Consider the following 15,496-nt stretch of genomic DNA (forward strand, 5'->3'; position numbering starts at 1 on the left):
TATTTCTTTTTGGAGAAATGAACAGATAATGCATAATCCCTTATACTCCCTTCTTTCTTACCTAAAACATTTCATAATGTTGATACCCTTTGCACTTTGCTTTTTCAATTAATAATATATCCTGTAACACTTTCCATATCAATTCCTAAAGATTTTTCTTATTTAATTTACAGTTGCATATTATTTCATCACGTGAGTGTACCATGGCTTATTTAACCACCTCTTCTATTTATGGGCATTTTATAATTACAAAAAACTCTGCAATAAATAATTGTGTGCATATGTATTTAATATTATTGGGAGGACGTATCTAGGACTAAAATTTTGATCTCCTGATGCCTGGTTCAATTCTGTTTTAGATCAAATGTTGTAATGCAAGGTAATTAAGATAGCTCTGAAGACTAAAAAATGTTTTATAAATACAGTGAAATAATACTATGTTAATAGCATTATTTTTGTCCTCCAAGCTAATTGTAACTTCTTTTGAGACCAGCAGTTCAAGTCCATAAACATTTGTCCTCAGCTACTAAACCCGATGGTTAATTTTGAAAATTCCCCCTGTGTTTAAATCCTAACATTTCTAATCATACCTTCATTCATTAAGAATATTCTGATATTTACTAGTTTGTACTTAAACATTAAATCTATTATTTGTACCATCTCTAATCTTACAAAACCCACTGTTATGTTACTCATTTTCTCTAGTTTATTTTTGTAGAGACAGGAGATAAAAATTACAAATTATGGTCTTATTTGGTTCCTTTCACTGCCTAAGTATGGATGTCAAAAAAAGTGGGAGGAGAAAAACAAGATCCTGTGATGCCAGGAGCACTCTGCAGGTCATCTGACAATGAGCTCAGGGGCTCTCCTCCTTCTTAGTGGGAGGAATTACACTTAAATTCAGCTTCCTTTAGGAACGTAGGCCCTCAGATCTTCACATCCCGAAGCGGTGTTGTTTCAAAACGTGCGAAAGATGCTATACGGTCTGGTTAGGGTCTATCTTTTGCCCTGCCCCTAACCAGTGTTCAAGGAATAATTAACGTACCCCAGGTAAGTTCATCAGGAGATTGCCTTGTGATATGGAATCCAGGAACTAAAGAGTATTTGCCTTGTCTTTTCCTTCATCATGGACTACAGAGACCTGTTTAATCCACCATGAGATTATTGCCAGGTCCAACCAAGCCTCAGAAAATCACTTGCTGGGAATCTCCAAATTTTTGGTGAGATGTTAGTCCAAGATTCTGCAGTTTCAGGGGATTCAATGGAGCAAATCTATGCAGCAAAAAGAATTTCAGGTCTGTGAAAAGGTGAATTCTGATATGGCTTCAAAAATGTGCTTCATCTACTTAACTGATTATGTCACTAATTATATATAATGTAGAGTCTAATTTGTCAGCAGTTTGGTAGGGATCTTGCTGTCTGGGTTGGGACAATTCAGAGTTTTCAAACTTGCATCATAACCTCTTCCTCTACGGTCACAGGAGTCAGGTGATATTTCGAGCCACATCATTGAACCGAAACTTCTAAAACTGATATTATAGTTGACTTTTTTTTTTAACTTAAGCAACCACAAGGAAAACAAAGTTTGTCAAAAACACAGAGAATAAGCTTCCAGGTGACATTTTTCTTATGTTCTTACCTCCTCGATCTCGGGCAGCTAAACTCTGACCCCTTCTTAATGTAATGTCCAATTGGTACATTCCGGGATCAGCCAAGGGGACATCTGTATTACTGGTTCCAGCAGTATTTATTTTCTGAAAACCAAGAAAAATATACAAAATATTAAATTTATTATCTCTATTTTATTTCCTCCAGTGGGGGACCATGTGTAGCTAAATGCAAACTCCAAGAATTAGTCAATATAATAAATCATCTTATGAATTCACACAGCATCATAATCACCCAGTTCTCTGAAGGTTTTGAAATTCATGAAATTCTTTAGACTCAAAGACACAGTAGTTATAGGAACTCATGTTTTAACTCAGATTAGAATAACACATAAAATATGAAAAACATTTCCCATGGAAAGTCCCACATAATTCAACTAAGAAAGACTAACAAAGAAATAGTGTCTGAAGTAAAAACACAATCAGTGATGAATGGAGAATAAAGGTATGGGTAACTGAGTTGAAAAGTAAAATGATTTATTCAGGTGACTTTGTTGATTCATTTATCCATGCAAAGGGGCTCATACTGATGGATTACACATGTCTATTTTAGCCCCAACATAAAATATGATGCAATTACACAGAAATAAATTCAACCAACATTTTGATAGTACTTGCAAGAAATAAATTCTCAGTAGGGCTAAATTCCTAATGCTGCTTTCTATGTACTAAAGGTGCATAAGCTATTTCTAGAACTAAAAATCTTTGCAAGCCTACCTCTATAGAATATCTTTAGCGACAATATACTAGGCATTGAGTTATAAATGCACTAGCAAGAGGAATAAGTATTATTAAAACAACATAAGAGAAACATAGAGTAAAAATTTTACAGGTCATATTTTATACTTTCTGCTACATTGAATACAGCAGGAAAACTTACTTTTCTTCACATGTTTGAGGTGATTTTAAATCCTTATAGTTTTTTTTCCAATTCAAAAAGAAATATATTTTTGTTTTGGAATAATATGCATGGATAAGGTAAAACAGTAGATACCATTCCAGCTCTTTAATTCTATAGTTTACATGAAATACAGCTAGAAAGTAGTTTTTTTTAATGTTTCAAGACCAAGATGAAGAGATTTCCTATGGGAGCAATTATCATTTAAAATAAGAAGCAGCACAACTTTGACTGATAACCTAAACTTAACATTTCTCCTCTGGTAGCAATAAAAAAGAATTCACTTTTTTTCATGATATCCCTGTGTTTATGAATGATAGCACCATTCCCCCAGCCACTCAGGCTAGAAATCTACAAGCATTTCCCTCTTCCCACATCCAAATAGTTGCCAAATCCCATCCACTTCATTTCCACATTACATCTCCTGGTTGTCTTTTTCTTTTAATTCCTTTTTTTCTTTCTTTTAATTTCTTTAACCAAGAATTTGGGTCAGGCCTTCAAACAACAGAAGAGTAAAAGGTAAAATGATTTTCTTTCACTTTCCTCAAACAGCCAACTGCCCCACCTCCTTGGGATTACCAATTTTGACAATTTAGGGTATATCCTTCTACATTTTGAACGTCTTATACAAATACACATACATACAGGTTAATTTTTCTGTGGTTGAGTTTCCAGTTTTCGTTTGAGCAAAGTATTACATTTTGCTTATTATTTCACAATTTATTTAACTTAAGAAAAATATCATGGGCACTTTTCTAATCAATACACATAGATCTTTTCTTTTTTTGAGGTACATGATTTTCCACAGTGTTGGGACTGCCATAATTTCTTCAATTATTTTCCTAATGATGAACATATGAGTTGGTTTCAGTATTTGCCACTGCAAAAGAACTTGTGCTTTTATTTCTCTTACAGGATGAATTTTTCCAAAAAGTTTTAAGTAGTTCACACTCCTATTGAAAGTGCACAAGTGTCTATTTCCCATATCCTAGTCAGCACAGGATGTTACTAATTTTCAAGTTTCATGGGCAAAAACATTATCTTTCTTCAAAACACATTTCCAGCACTATGGTAAGGTGTCTTTAAACTAGCATAAATGGTAAGAGAGTGATAGCTCTTCACTGGACCACACAGATGATTCCCACTTGGAAAGAGGAAGCCAACTGATGTCTTCTGAATGCTTTTTCAAAGAACAGTTTGTATTTGGGTTTAACTAATAAGCAAGATTTAAATTAAAATCCAGCAAACATTTGTTAAGCTCCTAGTATATTCTAAGCCTTTCTTGAGGTTCTACTATATATATATATATATTTTGTTTCAAAATAAACAAATCCACTAACAAATATTAAATGTAGATTTATTACTTTCTAAAAAATGGAATAAAATCTATAGGAAAGTAGAAATTTTCTGCTGACCTTTCATCCTCTTCTAGTGTTTTGACAGGTACCTTAAAGGCAGAAAAGTTTGAATGCTCAGATATCTTTATTTTTTTGTAGCTGTCACTGCTCTATTCAGTGCTTCTTGAAGTTTAGAGCGAATAATTTACAGAGCATCTGGTTTAACATTTTAAAATGTATACTACATGAGCAAACTAAGGAATTTCCAAAGGTAATTTTAATTATACCAGATTTTCCACTTTTGCTGTTTGAGAATTCAACACCTAGTTAAGAGATGACTTCACTGGACTTACATTTATTGGCTTTTTAAAGCCTGAATAATATTCCATTCTGTGTATATGTGTGTGTGTGTGTGTGTGCGTGTGTGTGTATTTATAGATCACATTTTCTTTATCCATTCCTCTATGACAGGCATTTAGGTTATTTCCATATCTTGGCTATTGTGAATAATGCTGTAATAAATGTGGGAGTGCAGATATCTCTCCAAGAAACTGATTTCATTTCTTTTGGACGTACAGCACCTTCCCCATCTTGTTCTCTATGTATTCCTATCCAGTCTTCAAGGACCATTTCATTAGCACTTTATATATTTCTTGTCCATTATCACATTATATCTCAAAATGTCGTATTTGCCAGTTTAGATTGTAAACTTTTAACAACAGGGAACAGGGTGTTTAAGCATCCAACTGGACACAAAATGTGATGGAGACTATGAGGATAGAAAATGTCTCTACAGACATGTGTGTCTACCTGAGTAGACACACACATGGGTATCTATAACATAGTTGACTACTCCATGGGCACTTTTTTCTCTCTCCTCTCCTGTGCCCGTGTATGGCATCTAATCTGTTTTGGCACCTTCTATCAAAAAAACCTTGTCAATACAGTGCTTTAGGCTGACATTAACAATTGAGCAAAATTGCACTTAAAATGAAACGCTGTTCACTCAAGAGCTATCATTAAAGACAGACTGTGATATAATGGAGTTATTAAGTCATTCATGAAAGAAGACCAATTATTGTGGGAAAAGAATCAGAGGTGGCTTCACAGAGATGACAATAGAACAGTCTGAAAACAGGAGTAGGACTTTGACAAGTAAAGATTTGGAATAAGGGAGGATGAGAAAAGCAACACAAGCCCAACGGTGAGTAGTCACAAGAGGGTGTGTCATTGGATTGTGTGAGAAATAAGGTGGAAAGGAAGACTGATATTCAGTCATGCCAGCCTGAGAAGAGTTTCAACCTGTGGGCAACAGGAAACCATCACAGGCTCTTGAAGAGAGAAGCAGTATAGCCAGGACTCATTTAACAAACATTTATTGCCTACCTTTCATGTTTCCTGTTCTGGACTAAGTGATTAGATTTCAGAAAGGAGAAAACTCGGCCTTTTATCTCTGTAGGATGGATGAGAGTAGAGAAATCCTGTGGATACAGGAATTATTTAAAAGGTTTTACCATAGTCCAGTTTAAGTCACAAGGGCCTGATCTGGTCAGCGGAAATGGAAATAAAAGATGAATTTGAGACATTGAGGAGAGTCAATCAACTGAATTGTCAACTGACAAGATGTAGGGGATATGGGAAAGGGATGGATGAGTCACACAGAAGTTTGAGCTGAGCTCCTGGGAGATTGGTAATATCAGCAGCAGAGAGCAGAAAAGAAAGGAGGAGCAAGTTCCAGGCCACCCCTGTGTCAACGTCCAAGGATACCCCAACTCCAGCAAAAAAGAAAGTCAAGAACTTAAACAGATCTAGAGATACATCTCCCCTCAGGTTCAGTGAAATGGTTCCAAGAAGAAAATTGGATTATGGAGGGATACTAGAAATATAATTTTTATGGGTATAAAGTATCTTTTTCAAATGTTTATTAAGTTCTCAAATGTAAGGATGTCTTAGGAAAGATGTGTCTGAAGTACCAGGCACTCACACAGCTCTAAAACAAACTTTGTTATTTAAAATATTTTTTATGTTTTCTCAGATTTAACATTTATTTAGTGAGTATTATAGTAAATTCAAATACTCTTCCCCTCGCTAAACTGCCATGTCCCACATTTAGATGGGTGCTGCTATTTTTTTAACCACTTTATTGAGGTATGATTGATATGTAAAAACCTGTACATACATAATTTATACAACTCCATGAGTTTGGGAATAAGTATACACCTGTGAAACTATCACCACCATCAAGGCCACAAATGTATCCAACCCCTTCCAAAGTTTCTTCCCACGCCCTTTATATTATTATCATTTGTGTGTGCGTGTGTGCGCACACGCACATGCATGTGGTGAGAATACTTAACATGAGATCTACCCTCTTAGAAAATTTTAAGTATGCAATACAGTATTGTTAGCTATAGGCACTATGCTATATAGTGGATCTCAGAACTTATTCATCCTGTGTAACTGAAATTTTGTACACTTTGACCATTACCTCCCTATTTTCTCCTCTCCTCACAGGCCCTGGAAACCACCATTCTACTCCCTGCTTCTATGAGTTTTACTATTTTAGATTCTATATGTAAGTGAAATCATACAGCATTTGTCTTTCTGTGACTGGCTTATTTCACTTGGCATAATGGTATCCAGGTTCATTCATGTTGTTGCAAATGGCATATTTTCCTTCTCTCTTAAGGTTGAATAATATTCCATTGTATGTATATACCAAATTTTCTTTATCCATTTATCCGCCAATGGACATTTAGGTTGCTTTCATATCTTGGATATTGTGAATAATACTGCAATAAACATGGGAGTGCAGGTATCTCTTTGAGATCCTGATTTAAATTCCTTTGTATAAGTACCTAGGAGTGGGATTGTTGAATCACATAGAACCATAAAAGACCCCGAATAGCCAAATGAATCTTAAGAAAAACAGAGCTGGAGGCCATCACACTTTCTGATTTCAAACTATACTACAAAGCTATAGTGATTGAAGCAGTATGATACTGGCATAAAAACAGACAAATAGATCAATGGAACAGAATAAAAAGCCCAGAAATAAACCCACAGATATACAGTCAATGAATCTTCTATAAGGGCATCAAGAATATAAAGTAGGGAAAGGACAGCATCTTTAATAAATGGTATTGGTAAATATGTATATCCACATACAGAAGAATGAAATTAAACCCTATTTTACATCATATACAAAAATCAACTCAAAATGGATTAAGGATTTAAATGCAAAACATGAAGTTGTAAATCTTCCAGAAGAAAACATAGGAAAAACGCTCCTTGACAGTGGTCTTGGTAATAAATTTTTGGATATGACACCAAAAGCACAGGCAATTAAAGCAGGAATAGACAAGTGGGACTACATCAAATTAAAAAGACTCTGCCTAACAAAGGAAACAATCAACAAAATGAAAAGACAACCTATGGAATGAGAGAAAATATTTGTAAACCATGTACCTGGTAAGGGGTTAATATGTAAAATATAAGGAACTCATACAATTCAATAGCAAAAAAACAAACTGATTAAAAAATGGGCAAAAGACCTGAATAGACATTTCTCCAAAGAAGAAATATGAATGGCCAATAGGAACATGAAAAGGTGTTCAACATTACTAATCATCAGGGAACTGAAAACCAAAACCATGCCTGTTAGAATGGCTACTATGAAAAAAATAAAAAAATAACAAATGCTGGTGAGGACAGAGAGACGAGGGAATCCTTGTATACTTTTGGTGGGAATGTAAAAGAAAGAAGCTCAAATTTTTAAATTCAGAGTTCTAGGCACAGTTAGAGGTTTAGGGAGGTTTCTATGACAATGCTCAATTAAGTTTTGGGACTGCTGAAGCTAAAAAGCAGATGCAATATTTGAAACTGAAAATTATAACATAAGTGAAATTTGCAGCCTTAACAGATCACTTGTAGGAGAGTCAGAACAAGACTGTGGAAGAGAGGGACCATGAGAATGTGAAAAGAAGCATTCAGAAGGATTATAATGACTGGAGCACCCACATCTTCTACTCCAATAAGCCACCATTTTTACAGAAACCCTGCTTCTAATGTTCCTGGCTTGCTTGAACTAGAACAGTTACCATGCATGTGATGCCAAATTTCCTCATACCAAACGCTTCTTTCCCCCATTTTATATAGCCTAGTGGTCCTCAACCTTGAGGTCTTTGGCTAGGCACCCAGGAACTTTGGGGGTGGGACCCAGGTATTAGTTTTTTTTCTAACAAATCCTCAGATGATTTCAATATGCACACTAGCCTGACCCACTGTGCCAATTATAAAAGCACATCTTTGAGAAAGTTTATACACAATGAATTTCCAGACTTTAAAAATTTATATCATGAAACACCTGGGGAACATCTATGGGAATCTATATGATGGTCCCTGTGACTTTGAGTTTTGCTGCTTAGGAGGTTTTTTTACCTAAGTGAAGAAAGTTTCCACCAGAAGATATAACAGTGCTGATGAATTCAAGGTTGGCCTCGCCTCTTTAAGATTTTCATTACAGGAAAAAAGGGGTTCCTGGGTTACCTGGGGTGGTTGACCCTTATTATCAGTAGGAAGTAGCTATTGTAGCAGTGTACAGAAAAGGAGAACTAAGTCTACATTCGAGGAGGTTTTCTTGGGTGTTTCTAGTATTGCCGTGCCCAGTGGATGGTAGACTGGTTAAGTTGTTTCACATGCTCAGGCCACGCTCAGTGCAGCTCTAAGTCTATCAACAAAATCCACTTCATGAAAGTGGAAAACTTCATGAAACCTTTGACATTTTTAACTTTTAAAATTTAACAACCTCGTTAGGGATATCAAGAGGTATCCTTAAAGATTTCTACTTAGTTATTACCACTTTCTACTGTGGAAAAAGGGACTTCAAAATGGAGTCGGTATTGCTAAGAGAGCTATTTAAAATGGAGCCTTGAGACCATCAAGGAAGCAGCGTTGTGCACGTCCTCACTGGGTAGAACCATAAACTTTTGAACTGGGCCAAACCACAAATATTCTAAGGACACTGCAAGAAAACCTGCAACTTGTCACAGTACCAGACTTCCACCTTTCTCTAGTGATAGCCTTTATCAACCAAATATGTATACATAAGAATAGCTTCAGTTTGCCAGCAACCAATCATAATTCTTTTGAAACAACTTTTATAACCTTTGAAATTTCTGCAAACCTAAAGTTTGCCTTTATAAAACCTTGCCTTTTCTCTCCTCCTTGGAACACATGTTTGACTCCTACTCGAATCTGTGTCTCCCAAATTACAATTCTAAGACCCCAAATAAAGCCTTTATTTCTTTGCAGCTCTGCTGTGATGAATTTTGTTCAACGCTACTTAGTCATCTCTCTTAGTTTCTATGACATTAGAAATATTTGCACAGTGAAACTGCCATCAAGTGGAAATAAAAGGTTTTTAAAACTCAATTTTCAAAAAATAGAACTCAAAAGTCACTGGGATATTCAAAGTTCAATGAAGCTCAAGGATTCACTTGTCAAGGGAACATTATAATTAGTTAGAGGTCAACTGAGTAAATGACTTCAAAAACTGAAACCAGGGCTTCCCTGGTGGCGCGGTGGTTGAGAGTCCACCTGCCGGTGCAGGAGACATGGGTTCATGCCCCCGTCCGGGAGGATCCCACATGCTGCGAAGCGGCTGGGCCCGTGAGCCATGGCCGCTGAGCCTGCGCGTCCGGAGCCTGTGCTCCGCAATGGGAGAGGCCACAACAGTGAGAGGCCCACGTACAGCAAAAAAAAAAAAAAAAAACAAACAAACCTGAAACCATACAAAATGAGGAAAATCTATGGTGACCAATGAGCATCCCCCACTAAATATGCTGGTCATAGTGCCTGTCTAATCCACAGCCCCATCTGAAAGGACAGCTTATACTTGAGTCTATTTAAATTTAACTTCCTTGCCCCTTGTTCACAGCTGATTATTCCAGAGCTGGGTACCTGAACTAGAGGCAGATGATGAATAGGCTGGTCAGCGATAAGTTGTTAGTCAGCAAAACTGTTATTGGGCAAAGGTTGTTTGGACCAAGTTCAGAGAGAAGAAGTTGAAAGTGCCTGCTAAAGCCAAAGGGTAATAACAGACAGACTGGAGAGGCCATAATGGCCCACAGATAACCCCAAATCAGAAAATAGCTGCTATAATTATAATTAAGTATGGGGTGTGTATGTGTGTATATATATATATATATATATATATATATATATATAGTAGAGGGTAGAGGGTAGAGTAGAACTTTGTAGTAGGACATACAGACAGATCAACTGACCAAAGCAGAGTATGATAAACAGCTGGGCAGGAGAGTAAAGATCCATGAACTCCCACTGCTGAAGGCCTGGAGCAGCTGGGAACAGAGGGCAGGCTGCGCTGGGCTCTGTGCTCTTGGAGCTCCATCTGACCCCCCATCACCTTCTCACCTCCTTTGGTGAAAGACAGTTGAAGTGAGTCCTTGGCTCTGACAACAGAATAGAGTGACAAAAACGAGCAACAAGAATGAGCAAAAGAAACACAGGAACAAGAAAGCAGCCAGGTGACACCGGATGTCCCTGAACTGCCAGAGAACAGTGCTACTGGAGAAAGTGAGCTGCAGAGAAAGGATACAGACAGACAGAAATTGCTCCATGCCTTCAACTTCTTTCTCCCCAGTAATGTGCAGTGATCATGGATGTTCACACACAGATGCCCCTGCAGTGCAGGGGACCCAGACAGAGGTCCAACTGCAGGCCATCGCTCCTCAGTTACTAAGTGAGGAAAACTTTGTGTTTTTATGAATATTTTCAACAAGAACTGGGGAAAAGGCTTAGGTTAAGGTAACCATATAATTTATCATTCCAACTGGGATACTGATACAGAGACTGAAAGGGAGTGCTATTGACAATTATACGGTGTAAAGAGGCATAAACAAAACTGTCCCAGGTAAACTGCTATACGTGGTTATATGTTAGTGTTATACATGTACTTAATATGTTAGCGTTCAGGCAACCAGAAAGATAAACTAAGCAGAAAAGGCTGATCCTCTGGTCATATCAAAGCTTTACTATAGTTTGTTTTTGAACTGAATTGCAACCCTGGGTTTAATTCTGGGACTTTGATTTTGCAATAGCCCAAACCAAACAAAATGGATCTATAAATTCTCAGGGCCTACTAAATGGCAATGTTTAACTGCTGCTAAAAACGTATGAAATTCAGTACTCCCCAAATATCTTTTCTGGGATTCCCACAACACTGATTACTCACCCTGGGCTTGTCCGCTAAATTGCTTCTCTGCAGCATCACTTCATTATCACTGAGAGCCTTCCCACCTACACATACAGTATATAAAATAACCTGAGCCAAAGGAAAGCAAATAAAACATTCTCTTTCCCCAACCCTTTTGTACATGGACCACGCCCTTTTGTAATTAGATGCTATAACCAAGTCTTGTGTTAAAAGAAGCAAATTCTGATGATGAAAGGGCAGCCTGGATATCAACTATTTAATTTCAGCCAAAAATACTTATCTCCTCTGCACCTTTCTCTTCTCATTTTTAAAATGCAATAAAATACCTTACAAAGGACTGTTTTGATTATGAGATGAAATATGTAAAAATGCTTTGTAAATGTAAGAAATTATTTAAATATAAGTAGTTATTTGGGGGCGGGTGATGAGAAGAGCTATTATAAAATAGAGGAAAGATTACAGGAGTCAAAACACAAAGACCTGTATACAAGACCTAGTTATATTATTAAGTTGCTCTGAGTTCTATGAGCCTAATTTTCTTCTTCTTAAAAAAAAAAAGACACTTGTGAAAATTAAAAGAAATCATGTAATTTAAAGTGCTTTGTAAAGAGTCCAGTGATTTACAAATGCAAAGTAGCTTCTTCCTGATTTTTCAAATAATAATATATATTATGTATGTATTACTACTGCTAGTGTTTATTAATGGTTAATTAGAGATTAGAAAGTAGATCATGCTTGGGTTGACTCTTCTGTTTTCAGTACTTTTATATTACTTAGTGATTATTATCTTTACCATTTCACCAGATTAATATTTGTGAGACCTGAGAGCATGATAGATTTTATTTGTATTAACTCTTCTGACCTTTTGTCTTTTGGTGAGTTCCCCAGCATGCTCTTTCTTCCCCAAAGAAAACCAAACTGCATTAAAAAGTGCAGAGCTACCTGCAAAAAACCCAACCTCGAGAAGAAAAGACTTGTCAGAAAAAGGCGTAATATACTAACTTGTTTATTGATGTTATCCTCCTTGCCATGAATACTTCTACCAATAAATGTTTAAACAGATTAAGCTAGTTCTATTATTTCCAAAATTGGGGCATATGCAGAGGAAAACATTTCCTTTTAGAGGATTTGAATTTTTGAGATTCTAACAATCTCAGAGAGAGAATCTTGTGTAACAGATGTTAGATTGATGCTAAACATTTGGGATATTGCTGAAAAATACTCCTAGTGTTTTTATGCATTCACACAGATCCAAAGCCTCACCAGCTTTTGTGATGAACAAAGAAACCTCCTTATTAGACGTAAATGCATATATCTACTTTTTTGGGAATAATTCTATAATTTTTACTTTTTTCTGTGAATACAAGTACTTTTCATTTGGGTTTCTTTTTCACAACTCTATTATTTATTTCAAAGGAAAGCCAGGAAGAAACAAAGAATCAAAGTAAGATTTTAGTGTTTCTATCAGATATCAAGTTTGTGTGAATGTCCTAACACTCCTTCCAGTAAAATTATACAGGTATCTTTAAAAAGAACATGAAACAGCCATAGATAACATGACCTCTACTACTACTTTTATTCTAACACTTAGTTTTCTTGGGAGGAAACCATGGTGATAGCAGTTTTCCTGAAAAAGAAATTAGCAAATTTTAGTAATTAATCTCCACCCCCTCACAGTACCCCAAACACCCAAAGTTCACCTCATCTTCATTCAGCACTTCACTCACTCAGTTACTATTTTTCAGTTCTCTACTGGATACCCAGCACAGAATCAATGTTATGGAGAACAAAGAAAGATGTTTGAACACATTCTTTTCCTTCAAAGACTATCATGGAGACAGTTTTGCACGTAAAGTTTAAACGCCAACATGGAAAAACAGGACAAGAGGTGTTTCATGGCAGTAAATGAGAAGTTCTCTCTTTCTCCAACCTGCTGCTTCTCCACTTTGCTCTGGATGTGGGTTTGAGGCATCATTATGGAATGCCCATCCACCTAAGCTAGAAACTTAGCACCAACTATACCTGGACCCAAGCGTGCAATGGTGAAGTCCTATCAATTATATTTGGAACATGTTTCTCTGGTCAGCTTTTTCTACCACTCCAGTCTACACCATAATTATCTTCTGCATATCAACTGCCATAACCTCCTGCCTGCTTTCAGGCTCTGACCTCTTCTGTTCACTGAGTCACTTAAAATGGAGGACCATTTTTAATCACATGGGCAAATGCTTAGGAAAAAACAGTGAGGTGAAAAGTATAATGCAAAACTGCATACAGAATGAAATTAACTAGGTTAAATATACCTATGCATTGAAAAAAAAGGAAGGAAATATACCAACACATAAACAGGGGTTATTATGGACGATGAGATTAAAGCTAATTTTTCTTTCCTCTTATTTTTCAGAAGTTTTCAAATTTTCTACACATGTATAGTATGTATTGTTCTAATAATTTCAAGACTTGAAAATAAAAATAATACTATTCTCTGCTGCTTCTACCCTTTGATAACAGTGTTAAGGATTCTATGGAATGGAGTTTTATAAATTTGCTTTGATTTAATAAACACCTTCACACTGGGCAAAGCATATCAATGTACCACTCTGATTGACATATGACCTTAATATGAAACTCATGCATATTTTATCCCTTTAAACAATCTCATGGCCACAGGTGCACAGCTGTGGTTGCAGCAGGATCTCATACTCTCAGTCGTGCAAATATCAAGTGATTCCTCACAGGTATAACCGAAGCACAAACATGGAACTGCCACAGAGCCTGCCACAAAGTAGCCTTCAGTGAAAGTTGTGATTTTATTTAATTATTTACTATATTTGAAAACCCTGGCAGAAGAAGAGTTTTCAAGCAACAAAATAAATAACATAGTATTGGATTATACTCAAAGTATAAAATAAATAACCATGATTCCATACTGATATAAGTAAATGATTTGAATAAATAAATAGATAAATAAATGGGGAGGAAGAGCTAAGTCTACGGTGCAGAAGAATTCAAAATAATTCACATAGATACTGCTCCTCAAGGATGTTAGTCACCAACTCTTTTTTTTTTTTTTTTTTTGCGGTACGCAGGCCTCTCACTGTTGTGGCCTCTCCCGTTGCGGAGCACAGGCTCCGGACGCGCAGGCTCAGTGGCTATGGCTCACGGGCCCAGCCGCTCCGCGGCATGTGGGATCTTACTGGACCGGGGCACGAACCTGTGTCCCCTGCATCGGCAGGCAGACTCTCAACCACTGCGCCACCAGGGAAGCCCTCACCAACTCTTAAATGTGGGCCATACATAGCGACCTCCTTCCGAAGAGTACAGTGTGGGGAAACCTGGCCAACACTACCTCAACCAGGTGATCATGGTTAAAATCAGTGCTGATAAGTCATATTGATAGTATGCTCCCTTGATGGTTTGCAATGAGAATGGTACTTTACCTCTGTGGCCTTCCTTCCAAAACACATAATCTCTGTCTAGCCATGAGAAAAACATCAGAAAAACTCAAATTGAAGGACATCTATAAAATATCTGACCCATACTACTCAAAACTGTGAAGGTCATCAACAACAAGGAAAGTCTGAAAAACTGTCACAGCCATGAGGAGCCTTAGGAGACATGAAAGCTAAATAAAATGTGGTATCTTGGATGCGAGCCTGGAACCAAAAAAGGATCTTAAGTGAGAACTAAAGATTGGAATAAAGGATGGACTTTAGTTAATATTAATGTATCAATATTGGTTCATTAGTTGTGACAAATGTACCATAAGAATGTAAGATGTTAACAATAGGGGAAATTGAGCGTGAGGTATATGAAAATTCTATCTTTGTAACTTTTTTGTAAACCTAAAAATACTCTAAAATAATGAGCTTAATTTTAAAAAGCTTCTGTAGGGCTAATTCTTTTGTGTAGATAACCTAGCGTTTGGTAGGGGCAACCGTTCTAATTTGGTCTTTGCTCAGTAAGTATAATGATACACTTCATAGAAGCCATGTTACTGAATGATTAACCTAACCCATCTCACCATCCCCTTACCCTTCTCTCATTTCACAGATGAGAAAAATGAGGGTGATGTATTTAAGGGATACAGTTACACAATAATTATGCTTAATAAAAATAATTTTCTAGTCCAGCTACTGTAAACATTTTAACTGCAGGTAACTGAGAAGGATGAGCCCAGTGACCGCACATTAGGCTCTAAGTCATAAGACTTTGGTTTTACATCTTACTCATCCATAAAAGTAACTTCATTACCTCTGGCAAATAACTTATTCTCTTTGACCCTCAATTCCTCATCTGTAGAAAGAGGAGGTTGATCTATATTACTTCCAAATTTCCTTCTTGCTTTCAAAATAGA

At 36.7% G+C, this 15,496-nt stretch overlaps 1 protein-coding gene across 5 annotated transcripts in view; it reads right to left on the reverse strand.

Annotated features, from left to right (window-relative positions):
* Positions 1 to 15,496, reverse strand: part of MCTP1 (multiple C2 and transmembrane domain containing 1) — a 534,956-nt gene that overhangs the window by 304,475 nt on the left and 214,985 nt on the right. For all 5 annotated transcript variants that reach the window (XM_060093163.1, XM_060093161.1, XM_060093162.1 and 2 more), the window contains exon 2: positions 1,640 to 1,754. In XM_060093163.1, the coding sequence (XP_059949146.1) occupies positions 1,640 to 1,754 (115 nt within the window). The remainder of the gene's footprint in view (positions 1 to 1,639; positions 1,755 to 15,496) is intronic.

This window comes from Mesoplodon densirostris, chromosome 3 (genome assembly GCF_025265405.1).
Source record: "Mesoplodon densirostris isolate mMesDen1 chromosome 3, mMesDen1 primary haplotype, whole genome shotgun sequence".
Lineage (NCBI taxonomy): Eukaryota > Metazoa > Chordata > Mammalia > Artiodactyla > Ziphiidae > Mesoplodon > Mesoplodon densirostris.